Below are 19,478 nucleotides of genomic sequence, written 5' to 3' on the forward strand. Positions count from 1 at the left end.
GTATAGTAATTACATTTAAAAGCCAGCACCGCGGAGCCTGGGTGACTTGCTCGGTTAAGCGTCTGACTCTTGATTTTGGCTCAGGTCACAATCTCACGGTTTGTGAGATCAAGCCCTGTGTCGGGCTCTGTGCTGGCAGCATAGAGCCTGGTTGGGAGTCTCTCTCTCTCTGCCCCTCCCCCACCCTCTCTCTCCTCAAATAAACAAACAATATTTTAAATAAAATTTAAAAAATAAAAGCAATTAGTATTTTCAAAAGCCAAGTAAATAAAACACAGTAGATGAAAGAAACTAGAGGCTGAAATAAAGGGCAAAGACTCTTCTAATTCCAAGTTATAGCTAGAGAAAGGCACAGGTGCTACTGTCACCGGTTTCACAGGGCACTGCTTCTATTGGGGCATATTTACGCATCTTGAGAGAGAGAGAGCCGGAGTTGGGGGTGTGACCAGAAAGAAAGGGAAAAAGAGAATCCCAAGCAGGCTCCGCACATCAGCACCGAGCCCGACACAGGGCTCGAACTCACAAACTGCGAGATTGGGATCTGATCTTACAACTTAACCGACTGAACCACCCAGAGGTGCCCTACTGGGGCATTTTTGATGGTCACAACGAACTGACCTGCCCAAATAGAAAAGAACTCCTGCTGAGAGACTGACCAAGGAAAGGGGTAAAGTGCCAGGCAGTAAACAGCTAACTTTAGGCTTTGAGGGCCAAGGGAGAAATTGAGGCTATTCTGCAGGTACTTATGAACCACTTAGTATATAACCATTTAAAAAAAGCGGCTGACTGCTCTGGGCCACCATGATTTACAGATGTCAGGTATAAAGGAAACAAGGTAAGAAATCCTCCTATCTTGATGGCATTAAAATACAAGAATATAAGACTACTGAGACAACTGAGGAGATTAGGATAGTATAGAAGTTAAATATCTAAAGCAACAAAATACAAATCTGAATTAAAATTATTTTCAGTTATATACATAAGCTTTGTGATACAACAGCAGAAAGATCACTAATACACCGCCCAAATATGACCACCAGGAGGCACCTGCGAGGAGACAAAAACTCAACATTTGCAAGTGTACATAACAGACCATCAGAGTGATACTGTTCACTCTTTACAGTACAAATTTTAAGAAAATAATGGAGAAAGGAAGTGAAAAGTATAGTTTTTCATAGAAGCTAACTTTGCCAGAGCAGGCAGAAGGTATCCAAACACCTGAAGGTGTTCCAAAAAAAACAAAACAAAAAAAAAAACAACAACAAAAACCCCACACAAAGATGATGATTAAGGACCCAAATAAAGGGAAGAAGAGTTTTTGAAAATCTTTGTTAACTTGATAAAAATAGATTCATATAGGGGCGCCTGGGTGGCGCAGTCGGTTAAGCGTCCGACTTCAGCCAGGTCACGATCTCGCGGTCCGTGAGTTCGAGCCCCGCGTCAGGCTCTGGGCTGATGGCTCAGAACCTGGAGCCTGTTTCCGATTCTGTGTCTCCCTCTCTCTCTGCCCCTCCCCCGTTCATGCTGTGTCTCTCTCTGTCCCAAAAATAAATAAACGTTGAAAAAAAAAAAAAATTAAAAAAAAAAAATAGATTCATATATTTGCATGTTACTTCTAGCCCAAGACTTACTAAATATAAAATCAGTGGCAGTTTTAAATAATCCATTGTCATTATATTAATAATAAGAGTAATTATAGGGGCACCTGGGTGGCTCAGACAATTAAGCGTCTGACTCTTGGTTTCGGCTCAAGTCATGATCTTTTTGTGAGTTCCAGCCCCACGTCAGGCTCTGCACTGGCAGGGTGGAGCCTGCTTGGGATTCTCTCTCCCTGTCTGCCCCTCCCCCACTTGTGTTCTCCCTGTCTCCCTCATATAAAAAAATAAAAAAGTATAAGATTAACTATCAATCTGTAATTATGTAAACTCACCATGATCTGAACAATGGAATCAAGTTCAAAGAAAATACCACAGGGTATCCTGTTTGTCAGACTACAAAGAAGTATTAAAAAGCTCACCAAAAATAAAATTTAAAAGCAGCTCTAAAATAAAAAATGAAAAATTAATAAAGGATATGACTTCTATGCTGCTTTTAATTTTTCCCCTACGGAACAAAAAGGAATGTTACGATTTTGCTCCCCCTACCTCACACCATATACAAAGGTCAATTCTAGTCGAAATCACGGACTATATGTAAAAGATAAAAAACATTAAAGCTTCTTAAAGAAAACAAAGAGTATCTTCATAATCTTGAGATAGGAAGAGTTTTTTAAAAGAGGAAATAAAAAGCACTAACTATAAAAAGCAAAACTTTAGAAAAATTAAGAAACTCTGTACATAAAAAGACAACATTAAAAGAAAAAGGAAAAAGTCGCTTTTAAAGACTGAGTGCTTGCACCCCTCCCAAATCCATATGTTGAAATCCTAATTCCCAATTTGATAGTATTAGGAGGTGGGGTCTTTGGGAGGTGACTAGGACAGGATCGTGGCCTCATGACTGAGATTAGCACCTTTATAAAAGAGACCACAGACAGCTTCCTTGCCCTTTCCACCATGTGAGACACCATCTATGAACCAACAAGCAGGCCCTCACCAAACACTGAATCTGCTGGCACCTTGATCTTGGCCTTCTCGCCTCCAGAACTGTGAGAAATCTGTTGTTTATATAAACAGTACTCTGTTACAACAGCCCAAACTCATTAAGGCATGCATGCCCTGGGAGAAAATACTTTTTTTTTTTTAATTTTATTTATTTGAGAGAAAGAGCACATGCACGAGGAGGGGAGGAGCAGAAAGAGAGGGAGAGAGAGAGAGAATCCCAAGCAGGCTCTGTGCTGTCAGCGCAGAGCCTGACACGGGGGTTGATATCACAAACCATGAGGTCATGACCTGAGCCGAAATGAAGAGTTGGACGCTCAACCGACTGAGCCACCCAGGAGCCCCTGGGAGAAGACATTTTAAACACATAAATCCAACAAAGAGCTCCTATTCACAATTCATATCAGCAATTCCTATAAATCATAAGAAAAAAACAGATACCAAACTAAAAATAGGCAAGATTTATATGTAGAATCTTAAAAACAAACAAAGCAATATAAATGAACAAAATACAAACCAACCAACCTCACAGACAGAGACCATTTTTGTGGTTACTGGAGGCAGAGCATGGAAGGACGGAGGACAGCTGAAGATGGTTAAAAGGTACAAACGTCCAGTTATAACACTACTGAACAGTATATTTGCAAGCTGCTGAGAGAGTAGAGCTTCAAACTTTCCTTTCTTTCTTTTTTTAGTATCTATATGAGATAACAGATGCTCATTAAGCTTACTGTGGTGATCATTTCATAATATATGGAAGTCTAGTCATGCTGCACACCTTACACAGTGTTGCATGTTAATTATATCTCAATAAAACTGAATGAGAAAAATAAAAGCCAAAGATAATGAAAACAAAGAGGCAAGATTTGAGCAAGAACTTCACAATAAGGGGATACCCAAACTCACAACAAGACAATGGAGAGGTGCTCAGCATCACTAGTCAACAGAGAACGACAAATTAAAACCACAACGATATATCATAATACCCCCACCAAAGGCTAAAATTAAAGACTTAACACTAGCAACCACTGGCAAGGATGTGGAGCAACGAAAACTCTCATTACTGGTGAGACTATAAACCAAAATAACCACTCTGGTCAACTGTATGGCATTAGCTACCAAAGCTAAATATACGGGTATATACAATCCAGTAATCCCACTTCTGAGTGCCTCTGTCTGCCAAAAACCAAGTATGTGAATACTCGTAGCAGCTTGCTTTGAATGCCTGAACCTAGCAACAGCTCAAATGCCCATAAAGAGTAGAACATACAAGTTTTGGTATTTTCCTCCAAAGAACTATGTAGCATGAAAAAGAATACGCTGCTGCCATATGTAAAAACAAAGATGCATTTCATAGATGTAATGATGGGAAAGGCATCAGATATAAATGAGTACATGCTGTAAAATTCCCATTTTATGAAGCTGAAAAGCAGGCAAAACTGATCTGTGGTGATAGACATAAGGGGGTGGGGGGATATCTCTTGAGATGATGGTGGGATTAACTAAAAAGAAGCATAGAAGAGCTAACAAGTGCTCGAGCAAAAATCTTGATCTTGATGGTAGCCAAATGTGCATATTCACATAAAAATGTCATTAAGCCAGACACTTCAGATCTATCTGTGCACTCTGCCCAATACCTCCACGGAACACAACTGGTCCCCTTTGATTACCAATCCCACTTTAGAAAATTTATCCTGCAGATTTTCTATTAAATGTGCAAAATAATATTGTGCACGGCAATTACTAGAAACAAAAGAGAGGAATACCTAAATAAATCATGGTAGGGGCATAAATAATATTCAACAGTAAAAAAGAATGAGGAAGATACAGAAAGATTTCTGAAAGGAGATTTAGTAGAGTGATTAAGAACACAGATTTCTGGACTCTGAATTCAAACCTCAATTGCGACACTAACTTTATCAAGTTGGGCGGTGCTTAACCTCGCTATGCCTCAGGTTCTCCATCTGTCAACTGGGGGTAATGATAATAGTATTAGACCTTGTGAGGTAGCTCTGATGACCAAATAAGTTGATGCATGTAAAGACTTCAGAAGAATGCCCAATACATGAGCACTTAATGAAAATTAGCCACCAGAATCATATCATCCTAAGGTATCATCATAAAGATATCTTTATTATAAGATAAACTGTTCCATGGACATCATCATCATCATCATTAGATACATAGAAAAAAAGCATGGCCTGAAACAACATCTGTAGCATGCAGCCTTCATGTAAAAATGGAAGAAAAGAGGACTACCTATTCATTTTGTTTCAACATACATGAACATCTCTTCAACAATAGGAAAGAAACTTTTTATTAGTGACAGGTTACCTACTTTGTGCAGAATGACTGTGATGGGGGAGAGGGGTGGAGGTCAAGTTTTCACTCTACGTTAATGTGCAGAAATAATCAAAACATTTGATCTGTGTGAATGTAGAACCTATTTAAGAATTATAAAGAAAAAAAAACCAACGGTGCTAATGTTCACGTTCAGTTATAGAGTAGACAAAGCTGTAGTTTGCTTTCATTCAGCAAGTTTTATACAAACAAAGATTCAAACCTGCACTAGAAAGACGTAAAAACAAATGAGTACTCTTTAGTTTCGTGTATTTCTGTGTGAATACGGTAACAAAAAGGAATCAAGGCACTGAGGTTATTACACATCTTTGTGCCTATCACTGACTAAAGTATTACGTGCTATGTAAATTGTCTGACCCTACTCATCACCTCCTGGCTATTCAGGTTTTTTTGTCTCCTACTCACCCCAACTTCTAGGAATCTTCCTGCCTCAATTCCTATTTTTCGGATCATATAATTCCAACAAACCCAATTTCTATGTAAGTTTTTTCTCTCCCATCAAGACTGAGGATAGACACGATTGGTTACCATAGGACATCTACTAAATCAAACTACGGTATCTATTCCAGATTTGCAAACCAATATATTCTTTCTGTCTCATTTTTTTAAATACAAAGTTATTTAAAACCAGATCAGAAAAAAGACTTTTAATGCCAAATTAGGAATTTAGATTTTCTATATAAAGCCATGTATTTTAAGACAGTTTTCAAGAAAAATAGGATTTTTATCTATTATTCAAAATAGTGTCAGGTAAGGAAAAAAGATGCTGCCTTCCATTATTTTGAAGACACCACTTTTATCTTAGACATATATTTACTTAAGAATAGGTATAATTTAATTAGCTCTGCCTTTATGTTTAATTAGCAACTCTAAAAATCCCATATACTAACTTTATTATAATTTTGTCAATAATTTCAGATACATTTCACTTTGCAGCCTCTAGATGGCACAGTTATATTTTTAAAAAGCAAAAGAAAGGGATATTCTGTGAAAATAGAAAAATATCTCAATACTGTATTTTAGCTTTAAATAAGAACTGTGTATTACATTTTTTAAAAGATGAAAAGCATGAAAGATAAAATAGCTTATTCTTTCTAGAAAAGGATTATACCAATTTAAATAGTTTAGAAGAACAACTAAGGAAGTTAAAAATAGATGCTTTAAACTAGTATTAAGTAAAAATAAAAGTTTCACACGTGCAGTATCATGTCATTAACAGTGAAGCTTATAAAATGCTTTTTGTGTGTTTTGTTTCATTTATTTTACCCAACTTTTTCTGATTATTATATAAAGTTCAGACAATGCTGTATCTCTAGTATTTTTCCTCCAGTACTTTCTAGTTTCATGTTATTTTATAATCAAAACCTGAATGACAACACTTTCAAAGTGAAAGAAAATGCTTCATACGTTAATTAATGCTTCATGCTTTAATGTGAAAGGTTACTACAAAATAATAAAATGTGAACTTACAGACACCAGACTTACAGACGTCAAACATCTTCTATTTGTCAGAAGCCTAAACTTATCAACAAGAACCATGCACAAGAAAAGGATCAATGACTTAAACAAATATGGCTGAGTCTGACTAGTATAGACTCTATCCACAGTCAGCCAAGCTAAATAACCCACATATTAATGGAGGTCACTGAAAGACCATCTTTACGCCCTGCTGAACAATATAGTCACTCCTCTACGTGTCTGACCAGCTGCTGGGTAAGTATATGCTTAGCAAAGGTACAAAGAAAAAAACAAAAAAGGAGTTCAGGAAAATTTATCCTACTTCAAGCTTGCTTCAAGATCACTTCTAGTGGTAAATGCACATTTGTTAAGAAAATAAGAATTTACAAAAATTAAGATATATCATGTTTTGGTGTGCCTGGGTGGCTCAGTCGGTTAAGCATCCGACTTCAGCTCAGGTCATGGTCTCACGGCTCATGAATTCAAGCCCTGTGTCGGGCTCTGTGCTGACAGCTCAGAGCCTGGAGCCTGTTTCAGATTCTGTGTCTCCCTCTCTCTCTGCCCTCCCCTGCTCGTGCTTTCTCTGTCTCAAAAATAAATAAACATTAAAAAAAATTTTTTTTAAAGATATATCATGTTTCGAGATCACTCAGTTTTGATAAAATATTATCTAGATAACAGATTCAGAGCTGGGGGCAGGAACATAAACATAAGCTTCCTCACTCCCAGGCTAGTCCTGTATGACTTCCTGGAAATGCCTTTCAGATTCGTAAGCAATTCCTTCTACTGTTCTCCAAATCCATGTGTACTACTCCATTTATATACTGTAATATAAAAAATATAAATAGCATGGCTAATTTCATAATTATCAGCTCAGGAATCCGACCCACTTAGGTAAGTCACTAATAATAAGACCTGTTCCTACACATTCATATACACATTGATATACATCCATACATTTTAGTTTCTCTGAGACTAAAGAAACTGGCTACCAAAGACTGACAGGTAGGAACAGTGGTAAGTAACAGAAAACAACAGCAGCTTGATTAGCGTTAAAGGTGAAAAGGCCTTAACTGTGTCAATACCGTCAGTTACAGTCACTGAACAGAAACTGCCACTGTTACTCTAAATTGAAGAGTCTAAAAATTATGATGTGTAGTGGAAGAAGGTGCGAGATGGCAAAAAAGGAAAATCGCTCACTATCCACTGTGTATCTCTGGGCAAATGAGTCACTCTTTCCTGGTGAAGAGTTAGACTGTATAGACCCAAATGTCTCCAAATTTTCAGAAGGTCAAAGTTTAGTTGAACTGTCTCGCTTGTAAAGTTTACCGAAAATCCCTGTAACCAAATTCAATCCCACACACTGCATTTCGTAGTAACTTAATTTCCCTTTAAACTCAGAATTACACCAAGTATCACCCCTTAACTATAGGTAACAATTTATGTTAAAAGTTCTTTTTAAAAAGTCTTCATTTAACTACGCATAGGGAAAAAAATGAGGAAACTTAGTGTTTATGTGCATAAAGTTAACAACTGCCGTACCATTAAAACTGCATAGTTACTAAGGGAGTTGCACTGCATGGTGGTGATATTTTCATCCGAGTAGAGTATAGAGCACCCATCTGACTTCCAGCCTCCTTGTCCATTCAGCAAATCGAAATCCCACTGGGCGGCCACGGCATCTGCTCCGTGCGCGATTCGACGCAGTGTCACATTAACAGGGATGTGGTGGGTATCTACATTCACACCATCTGGAGGAAACGGGAAATAACAATATTTCTGAAACAAACTTCATAAACAATAAAATGTCAACTTACACTCTAATGGGTACTCTGCAGTGTCTTTTTTCACTAGTGACTCATTAAAATGAGAAAGAACAGAATTAAGCACTTTTAGGTACAGTATATCATTAAAGTCACATTGTCCAGCAACTCCAGGGTAACATATGCCTACGTAACAAACCTATTTTGGTGAGGATCACTGGGGTAACCACCGTACGCCGTTTTCCATCATCAGCCAAATTTGTGGAATTCCCAGTGGCTGGGAAAAGCTTTCCGTTGCGGAACGCGAGGAGTTGAAGCTTGTAGAGAGAGTCATCAGTTGGTCTGACTTCCCTTTTTTGCTTTGGTGAGAAAAGGGAAGCAGGAAGCTGAATGGAAGCTTCCACGATAGTATTCTGAATACACACAAAAACAAAAGCAAAGAAAGGTGGCCACATTAGCACGCAGAAACCAGGAAGAATATTTTAGACAGCTACAAATGTTTCCTATTTGTATACGAACCGTTTCTTAAAATGTATACATATGAAATTTAATAGTTAAAACAACTTATTGGTTAAGTGAAGTATCTGAACACCACACAAAAGCACAGAGGAAAAGAAGCATAGAAGAAAGAGAAATGGGAACTATAGTTCAAAGAGTTGAAGTAGTAAATAAGGAATTATTTCCAACTACAAAGTGAATTTTCCCATGGTAACACATACTGCTGAAGTCGATGTATCAAAGAGATCAGGGATCTCAGTGATCACTCTTTGCATCAATTTTATAATGATCAATTACAGAAATAAGCACCAATGCAGCATATCACAAATCTGAGTTTAATTAATTTGGACTTACAGAACTCTAAAGGTGATTTATGACGGATTCGAACTGTCAAACAACAACAAAAAAAAATTCTACAGACTTAATAGAAATAGATTCAAACAAACTCTCATTTTAGCAGAAGTATCCCTGAGACTAAGAAACACATCCTGTTGGAAAAAACACAGTAACAAATAGAAGAGCTAGTCATGCTGGCTGATCGTGGAGTGTTTTATAGGATTTTTAAATTATAAATTACTCGGCATTCAATAAAAAATAAATTCATATGCCAGGCAGGCAAATAATTAACCATCTGAAAAAAATCCCTATTTTAAGAATTTATCACAAAGTTTTTCTCTTGGCATCAATCTCTCTCCAATCCAATGTCCACGCTATCAACAGAATTTCCTCTTAAGAAATACATCTCAGGGGGCGCCTGGGTGGCTCAGTCGGTTAAGCGTCCGACTTCGGCTCAGGTCATGATCTCGCGGTCCGTGAGTTCGAGCCCCGCGTCGGGCTCTGTGCTGACAGCTCAGAGCCTGGAGCCTGTTTCAGATTCTGTGTCTCCCTCTCTCTGACCCTCCCCCGTTCATGCTCTGTCTCTCTCTGTCTCAAAAATAATAAACAAACATTAAAAAAAATTAAAAAAAAAAAAGAAATACATCTCAGGGGCGCCTGGGTGGCTCAGTTGGTTACGTGTTGGCCTCTGCTCGGGTCATGATCTCATGGTTCACGACTTCGAGCCCTCTGTCTCTCCCCCGCTCACACTCTCTCTCTCAAAAATAAATAACAGTAAAAATCAAAATATATATATACATCTGACCTTGTTATTTTAAAGAACACCTTGGCTCTCCAACGTTTAGGGAACACTGCCCCCAATTGTAAGTATATCATATAATTTGGCTAAAATCTACATCTCAAATTCATCTTCTAAAATCCCCTGTATCTCCACCTTGAATTTTTCGATCTTCAAGATTTCATATGTGTTTCATGCCACTGTGTGTGTTGTACGTGCCTGGACCCCTTGCTGAAATGCTCTACCATTTTTTGTCTGGCCAGCTCTTGAACTGGGCAAATCTGATTTCTAGCAAGATCAAAGATGGGTCAGGGTTAAGAGCGGTTGACAGCCAGGAGAAAGACATCCTTAAAACGGGGCTTTTTTGGATGATTAATTACAGGACTCCCTATCACACTGCTTTTCCAGTTAGCTGCTCCCTCTTGTGGCCTCATGCGGGATTCTGCACACACATCTCATTGCTAATATGTGCGCTTTTCACAGTGTAACTCACTGTCTGCCCCTTTAACCAGAGTAGCAGGATTTTTGAGTACAGATAATCTCCCTTATGTTTCTGGACCCTCTACACTAATAATAGTTCCTGGCACTTGTATTGGTAAAAGTAACCCATCGTTTGTAAAACTAACGAAAGTCTGCGTGGCATGATTGTATTTTTAAAAAAGGATCTATTTAAATAAGCAAGTGATTAAAATTAGTTTTTAACTGCTGTGCTTAGAACAATCTTGGAGCACACTGGACACACACAAATGTCTGTTGAATAAAGTATTTTGAAAAGTTTGAATACTGGAAGTTTGAATATTTCTTTTGAATTGAAGATGCCAAGAAGGTATTTGGTAGAAATACTCTAAGAGGGGCACCCGGGTGGCACCGTCAGTTAAGCAGCCGACTTAGGCTCAGGTCATGATCTCACAGTTCATGAGTTCAAGCCCTGCGTCGGGCTCTATGCTGACAGCCTGGAGCCTGTTTCAGATTCTGTGTCTCCCTCTCTCTGTTCCTCCCCTGCTCATGCTCTGTCCTCTCTCTCTCTCTCAAAAATAAACAAACATTAAAAAAAAATATATATTTTGCCTAAGAAAAATACACAAAAAGGTTTCTACTGTTCTCACTTAAAAATATAACCTGATAGAGAAACAAAGTTTCTTATAAATTCACTCGCTAATCTAGTAAATTTCTACTATGTATGTAACTTTATCTTAAATAGGTGTGCAGAAAAAAGGGAAATACATCAACAGATCGATTAGTTAAAAGGTCAAATTCCTGATAAAGCGTTACATACTGGACATTTATTAAAACTTGAGAACTATAAAATTCAATAATATAGTTTTGTTGTGAACACAAAATGACTCAAAAAGCACAGGTCTCTGGGTAAGCATTACTTATGGTATATCAAATTAATTTTAAAAAGAAGACACTGACATTTTCTGAAAGAGCTGAAAAAAAGGAAATGACATCTATAATTTCTAGCAGTGAGAAAATGTTTTCTATCCAAGTTTAAACTTGCAAAACCATCCAAACAACAGCAAATAATAAAAACTCAGAGGAGTAAGAACAGATTGTTGACAGATGAAAGCTACATATTCAAGGCTGTATATACTGTAGCTTCTGAAATATCCTTTAAAGTCCAATAAGGAATATTGTTAAATATTATTACAGGTTACCTGGGATGGAGAGGGGACGGTTAGGGGTGCCCGAAAAGCTGTATCAGAATGTCTGGATTTTTATAGGAAGAATATAATATTTGTATATTTAATTTCCTTAAAAGAAGTGATCACTTATTATGGCAAAGCTGTAAATCTAATGAAAACAATCACTGAGAAACACTCATTTGTTACATTTACCATGATTTTTACCTTTTGCCGCTGTCATTCCATTTAACCCTCTGTTCATTTTTAAATGTATGGATTGCAGCAATAGAAAGATATACACATGGGCAATTAGAGCTAATAAATTAGAAAAACCTCTCTTAAAACCCTTTGGGAAATACCGTATATGTTGTTGGCGTCTAATTTTTATTACTGCGGATCATATGCCAACCCTGGGGAAAAGAACATAGGATCTGAAATAAGAAACCAGGATACGGGTCCCAGCCTCACCACTTAGTGGCCACTTAACACTGCACAATTTTGTTTATACTCTCTGGGTCTCATCTGTCACAGGCAGCTAATGATCTTTCTAACAAACGGTTGTAAGGACCGCATGGGATCATGACCATGACAAGCATAAGAGGCCACATCACTGTGGGTGGTATTTTTATTACTCTTACTACCGCAGTGTGGCGAATGGTTATCTGGAGTCTGGGGAAACAGAAAATGTCTTCAAGTAACTGACTTCCCAGCAATAATCTAGAACCTCATCATATTTTGACTTCTACAATTCACTTTTAGTATTAATTTCAATACTAAAAATCAACCAAATATGAACACACATAAAATTAATGTTATCACAGAGCTCTTACTATTGTATTGGCAAAATTCATGTATATTTCCCTATTTACAAGATATTAAGTCAAGAAGAACGTTAAGTATCATAAAGGATGTCAACTCCAATACTTCCATTGGATCTTAACATCTTTCCTTATGAAACAACCTGAATGTCTGCCACTGTGTAATTAGCAAGTTAAAATTTTCTGAAATCCTAACTTTGTTCAATTCTGTGGAATTCTAACACAAATTTGAATAAGTCAGAGAGGCACCACCTGCCTTAAAACAAGAAAATACTAATTGATTCATACTGTCTTAACTATCTACTCCCTTGATTTTAAAGATAGATATGATACACTCCAATTTTTTTGTGAATAATTAGTTATTAACTGCATACCACTTTTTGATTATCTCACTGCTAAAGATTAACAGGAATTACGTTTGACTTCAGAATGAAGTTTTTATTAACTGACTTTCCTTGCTAATTAAGCTTTGGCTGTTAAATTTTATTCAACAGTATTTATTGGATATTTTGTTACTCTGTATTGGGCACTGTGCAGGATCTGGAGATAAACGATGAATAAGCCATGGACACTAACTCAAATATTGATAACCGAACAGGGGAGAGATAACAACAATAAAACAATAATAAGAACTAACATTTATTAAGGGCTTACTCTGTGCTGGACACTACTGTAAATGTCTACATATTTGCCTCCTTTAATCCTCCAAGTAACCCTTTGACTTAGCTACTGTTTCCTGACGCCTATGTAACAAATGAGGAACTGACATTCAGAGAGGTGAAGGTGCTTGCTCAAGTTTGCACAGCTGTTAAGTTAGGGAGCAGAAAGACAACATCTGGCTGCAGAGACCAAATTCTTTGTCACCATATCCCATGGCTTCTCAGTCTAACTCAGCTCACCATAGTATCAGCTTTGAATTATTCTGGAGAATAGAGGAAGCACTATGGAACAAACAGGCGGTGATGAATTCTCAAGAAGAGAAGGAAGGTACAATTTGCATGGATTCTTAGAAACAGAGTAGCAAGGCTTTCACCAGGCAGAAGTGGGAAAGAGGGTGGGGTGGGAAAGGGGGCAGAAAGGAGGGCAGGGGGCCCGAAGACATACACCACTGGTGTGGAAAGTTAGAGAATTTTAGTTGGGGTCTCGGACAAGGGAAATATGGGATGCGCAAGAAAAACTGATTTCTAAATTCCAGTCGAGGAAAGTTTAAAGAACCAATTCTTCCAGACTACATTACAACTGAATTCAAAACACCAGCAATTTCTAAAAGCTCTTAGCAGATTATCGAAAAACAGATACTGTTGGGTGAGCTATCTGTTATGGCACCGACAGGAGAAGGAAGCATTTGGTTAAGAAAAAAGAACAGATGTGGTGCTGTAAGAGTCCAAGGACAGCTAATTCAGTCTCCACCTGGCCGGCCCGCATTGGTGCTCACTGGTGACTCGAGCACTCTGCCCTCAAGCAAGCTTCAGCCTCCCGTATAGGAGGTGAGAAAACCATTTGGCCCCTGTGTGTAACATGCAATGACAAAGAGATGCGCAGAGTGCGACAAAGTACGGAGGAGAAATAAAGGAGATAAGGGTGGGAGAGGACAGACAGGACGGTATTAGGGAAGATTTCTTGAAGGCCATATTTCTGCATGCACAACCAAATTGCTGAGAAGGGGAAGGGGAGGAGCCAGGTATCCTAGCAGAAGAATTAGCATGAGACTGGCCTAATAGCTGGGAGAGGAACCATGGGGGGGTTGGTTGTTAGTGGACAGAAGAAAGGAGGCAGGAAGAAAGATGGGGCAGGAGGGCAGATAAATGCCAGAGGATGAAGCTCCCTGGCAGCCAGCCTCCAGAGAGACATGAAGAGTATTTATCAGAGGATACGCGAGGTCAATTTCCATGTTGGGTAGATCCAGGGATAATGCTAGTAACAACATTAACCGCGTGAAATGACACGGACACGGACAACTTGAACAGCCTCTGCAAACAGGAAGACTCCTGGAGACCCTCTGCTCTGCGGCCCTGGAACTTGTTACTAAAGGGTGGACAGGCTAGGAGGTGTTCCCAGAAGGCCCAGCAGGGCTGAGGAGCCGCTCAGGGAACTGGCACGACAGCTCTCTGGTAGAGGGTAGGAAAGTATTTCAGTACTTTACTGTCATGGTTGAATTGCTACATGCTGGCTGAATGCCAGCCCTAGGGAGACAATCTATATAAGGAGGATGGATTTTTAAGGAATAGCCTGTTGACCCAAAGACTAAAGAGGAAGCCACAACGGTTTGGGTAATCTAGAAGTCCAAACCAGGCTGTGATGGTAGTAAAGACGAAGGACAGGGGCGCCTGGGTGGCGCAGTCGGTTAAGCGTCCGACTTCAGCCAGGTCACGATCTCGCGGTCCGGGAGTTCGAGCCCCGCGTCGGGCTCTGGGCTGATGGCTCAGAGCCTGGAGCCTGTTTCTGATTCTGTGTCTCCCTCTCTCTCTGCCCCTCCCCTGTTCATGCTCTGTCTCTCTCTGTCCCAAAAATAAACGTTGAAAAAAAAAAAAAAAAGACAGAAGGACAGCGATTGAAGAAATACATAAAAAGCAATTCAAGAAGCTCCTATTGCTAACGGAAAACTTCCTTGTTATAGGTTTAACTTTGTATGTTAGCATATTCTCCCATTCAAAGGTATATACATGGTATCTAGTTCGTATATGCAAGGCTTTAAAAAAAAAAAGAAAAAGACATGCGTAAAGAGTAAAAACCGCCCTAGTGTAAAGTTACAAATGTAAAGTTAGTTTCCTGTTAAAGTCTAAAGCATTTTGCTCTGTTGACGTTACAATTTTTAACTAATTTTGTGTCACGAAGGACAGACTCCCTTTTCACTCGGTTTAATCATGTCCACCAAAGAAGCATGAATAATAGTGCAATGTGTCCTTGGTTTCTGGCCACAGATGATCTTAAAAGGATAGAATAGCATGAAATTGACAAATCTGAGTGTGTTCATTTAAAGCTTTAGACTTTGGCAGGTAGAAACTCTCCTTACCCAGAGGGGTAGCTTGTGAAATTGATGAAATGTAGGGTTTCATCATTTGTAATCCCTTTCTACCAGCTCTGATCATCTAAGATAGAAGGGTTCATCAATTTTAAGTGCTCCTCAAAGGCACATGCCTTTCTCTCTCGGGTGTGTGTGCGATGCTGTTTCTCTGCCTTCTGTGGTATGTTTTACCAATGAAAAACACAACAAGGAAAGGAACAGGTCTGCAGAAGCAATGCTGGGTGCATTGAGTACCCTCACAGAACCAAGAGTAACAAATAAATCTTGCGAATTTTCCTCTGAGTATATCAAGTAAATATATTATCATTAGACATTCTGGCCTGGTTGAGATTGTCCTGGGAAGTGGGGGAAGTTGGACTGCTTCTAAATTCAGCAAGCTGGCTCTCCTTATGGAGGTCACCAATAGCAAGGTGTAACAAAATACATTAATTTTCTTTCTTTTTTCTTCTTTTCTTTGTTTTCTCTTCTTTTCTTTCTTTCATTCAATATTTACTGAGTGCCCATATTCATTCATTCATTCATTCATTACTGAGTGCCCATATTCATTCATTCAATATTTACTGAGCACCCATATTCATTCATTCATTCATTCATTCATTCAATATTTGCTGAGTGCCCGTATTCACACATTCATTCATTATTTACTGAGTGCCCATATTCATTCATTCATTCATTCAATATTTACTGAGTGCCCATATTCATTCATTCATTCATTCATTCAATATTTGCTGAGTGCCCGTATTCATTCATTCATTCATTCATTCATTCATTCATTCAATATTTACTGAATGCCCACAATGTACCAGGACACCTAACACCTATTTGATCAATTACTATGCAGCCATTAAAGTGAATGGAATATTGTTTGTGATATAATTCAGGGACAAGCCAGAAACAAAGTCCTGTGTCATTAAAATCCACAGACAACACAGCTACACGTGGCCACGCAAAGCTAAATGAAAAAAATGTGGTTTCATTAGGGTGTTAGACTTGGACCTCCACTATTTGCTTCAATGTAGTCTTAATGAAACACATCTAAACCCCAAATTTTAAAACTCAATAAAAATGCTTTTCATTTTGCTTGCTGCAATAAAACACACATTTTCTGAAGACAGATCACATGTTTGCACTTCTTTGCCAAAACTCTTGATATACAGCTTGCCTGATTAAATGCCGAATCTCAAGGCTGGCTTTTCCATTAGGTCCAAGAGGCACAGAGCCAAGGACACACAATACTTTCAGGAGGTCTACGAAATGTTCTCATGTCTTTAAAATCAGGAGCATAAAAATGAACTTTCAGGTCAAAGAAAATGTTCTAATATGTATTAATATATTCATCTTTTTACCAGTGCAGTCATAAAATATAATTTTGATATTTTTGTATGGAGACGGGGTCCAAAGGGCAAAAGTGTCTAGGCCCATGAGAGGCATTACATGTCCCTTCCTGGTCTGAGTTTCTTTCAAAACAACAGCAAAAAACAATACCAATACCTACCCCACCCCCAAAATAACTTCTAATTAGGTGATTCTTCAAAGCAAACCATTTTGAGTATTCTAACCTAACAATAAAGAGTCTTAAATGCTTATAGAATGTAACATACCTTTAGGGCCAGACTTGAAAACGTATTTGACACATTGCACTTAAAGCTCAGTTGCTTATCCAGGTTTCCATCTGGATCCCGCCTCCCATACTCAGAGAGGCCAGTCCGGTCAGAGGCTGCTACCTTCTGGAACACGGTACACGTCATCCCAGTGAAGCCAGCAGCCTTGATGACATAAGCTTCCAGAGCAATATTGGGTGAATACTTCAAAAGTCAAAGAGGAGTTATGAAAGATTTACAGCATGAGGGAAAAGCACTTTCAAAGAGTCTTCAAACACAAAACACTGTACATAAGCTAGAGGCAAAAAACTCAAGTTCTTACATAACAAAGACACTGTGTAGGTAACTGGCACATAAAAAAAGATGCTGGAAACAAAAGGATATCCTAATCTAGAAAAATACCAACTGAGGAACATGCTTCGTGGGATGGAGCCCCACAGCGGGCTCTACACTGACAGTGTGGAAGCCTGCTTGGGATTCTCTCTCTTCCTCTTTCTCTGCCCCTCCCCTGCTCGTGCTCACTGTCTCAAAATAAATAAACTTTAAAAAAAAAGAATTAAAATAATAAATAAAATAGGGACACCTGGGTGGCTCAGTTGGTTAAGTGTCTGACTTCAGCTCAGGTCATGATCTTGCGATTTGTGGGCTCGAGCCCCATGTCAGGCTCTGTGCTGACAGCTTGGAGCCTGGAGCCTGCTTGGGATTCTGTGTCTTCCTCTCTTTTGGCCCCTAACCCACTTGCATTCTGTCTCTGTCTCTCTCAAAAATAAATAAATATTTAAAAAAAAAATTTTTTTTTAAATATGGCGAGCCAGTTTCCAGTAAGGTCATGTGTCTGAGAGAGAAATTACCCTGAAGTATGTTGTCAGGTCAGTAGCCATGGTAGGCCCACCATTTTATTTACTATTCAAGAAAGTAATCCTAAACTTAATTGAGCAAAAGGAACAATAAAACACAGTATCATCAAAAAGATCCCATCAACCTCTGGAAAAACAGTAACCCTGAATTGTATAAAATCCTAGGAGGAAGTAGAGAGTATTCTATGAGCCGACTTAAAATCATTAGGAAATGAGAACCGTGGACCAGAGATCAGAGTATGAGTAGTAAGGGAATGACAGAGTATTTATCATATTTACCACATTTGTAGAAAAAGTCAGCAGTACACCAAGAAATTTAGAGCTGCTCAATTTAGCACAAATAAAATTTAATATGATGAGTGATTATTAAATATAAATACTCATTATTCCAAGAGTGAGACTTACTGGAAATGTCAACAGTGCACAAAGGTTAGAGGGCCTCCTTGTTCTCTCTCTTTTTCTGTTTCAATTTTTTTTTCTTAGTAGTGTTTATTTATTTTTTGAGAGAGAGAGACAGACAGACAGACAGAGTGTGAGCAGGGGAGGGGCACAGAGAGAGAGAGACAGAATCCAAAGCAGATTCCAGGCTCTGAGCTGTCAGCCCAGAGCCCGACGTGGGGCTTAAACTCACAAACAGTGAGATCATGACCTGAGCTGAAGTGAGACGTTTAACCGACTGAGCCACCCAGGCGCTCCCCAGTTCTCTTTTGAAATTGGAACCTGGGCAAACAATCAGACACTTTCTCAGAACATCCTTCAGGGCCCAGAACAGAGTATCAGCTGGGAGGTGCATGTGACAGTTACAGTAATCCTACAGTGTGCTTATTTGTCTTTCAAATTAAATGGCGATAACCATTCAAACTGCAAATTAAGAAAGTATTTTCTAATTACCAAGAAAACAGATTACTCAAAAGTGAAATGAGCTTTTAAAATGTTAGAGAACTGGAAATTCTGTAATAATCAGCAGGAACAGAAAATACCCACATCATGAGGAAAAAAACCAAAACTATCTTTTATAAGTTCAAGTTGCTTTCAATGAATTTCTTTTCTTAGAATTCTAGGACAGTGTTACACTTACTGTTGAATAAACGTGAGCTCCGTTTGCTAATCGGTACGTAGCAATGCGCTGTAGACACTGAACAATTCGACTGCAGGCCTTAGCTTCCCTCTGTGCCAGCCACAGAACACGCTCGTCAGCCAACATGATGTTGCTTGCAATGTCAACCATCACATCACCTAGCTAGCAGGTGTGCAGGAGAGAAGAGGAAGACCTTTAAAACCAATACAGGCTGTTTTACATAATCAAAATCACAATGAGACACCAAGATTGGCCTTCCGTCTAAATGTTCACCTGAAAACCCAACAGGCACTTTATTTTTTCTGACTGAAGCATTTTCAGATATGAATAGCACATTCAGTTATGACCAGCGGGTAACATTTAGCTCAGGGGCGCCTGGGTGGCTCAGTCAGTTAAAGCATCCGACTTCAGCTCATGATCTCACGGCTCATGGGTTCGAGCCCCGGGTCAGGCTCTGTGCTGACAGCTCAGAGCCCAGAGGCTGCTTCAGATTCTGTGTTTCTGTCTCTCTCTCTCTCTCTCCCCCTTCCCCTGCTCACATTCTGCCTCTCGCTCTCTCTCTCTTAAAAAAAACACATTTAGCTCAAAACAGTATACTTGAATAACTACCAACTCATTGGTAAAGAATGACATGTGGTACTCATTTTCATAAGGGGGGAAAAAGGCAGTTAAGTTAATCAAGG

At 38.9% G+C, this 19,478-nt stretch overlaps 1 protein-coding gene across 1 annotated transcript in view; it reads right to left on the bottom strand.

Moving 5' to 3' along the window:
• Nucleotides 1-19,478, bottom strand: part of ADGRA3 (adhesion G protein-coupled receptor A3) — a 132,285-nt gene that overhangs the window by 18,157 nt on the left and 94,650 nt on the right. The window contains exons 11-14 of the mRNA XM_047091213.1: nucleotides 18,796-18,957; nucleotides 16,861-17,064; nucleotides 8,379-8,592; nucleotides 7,959-8,167 (exon numbers count right to left, since the gene is read on the bottom strand). Of these exons, the coding sequence (XP_046947169.1) occupies nucleotides 7,959-8,167; nucleotides 8,379-8,592; nucleotides 16,861-17,064; nucleotides 18,796-18,957 (789 nt within the window). The remainder of the gene's footprint in view (nucleotides 1-7,958; nucleotides 8,168-8,378; nucleotides 8,593-16,860; nucleotides 17,065-18,795; nucleotides 18,958-19,478) is intronic.

The sequence above is a fragment of the Lynx rufus genome, unplaced genomic scaffold (genome assembly GCF_022079265.1).
Source record: "Lynx rufus isolate CCGP_SWC_20201006 ecotype Redwood Valley unplaced genomic scaffold, mLynRuf1.p SCAF_3, whole genome shotgun sequence".
Classification (NCBI taxonomy): Eukaryota; Metazoa; Chordata; class Mammalia; order Carnivora; family Felidae; genus Lynx; species Lynx rufus.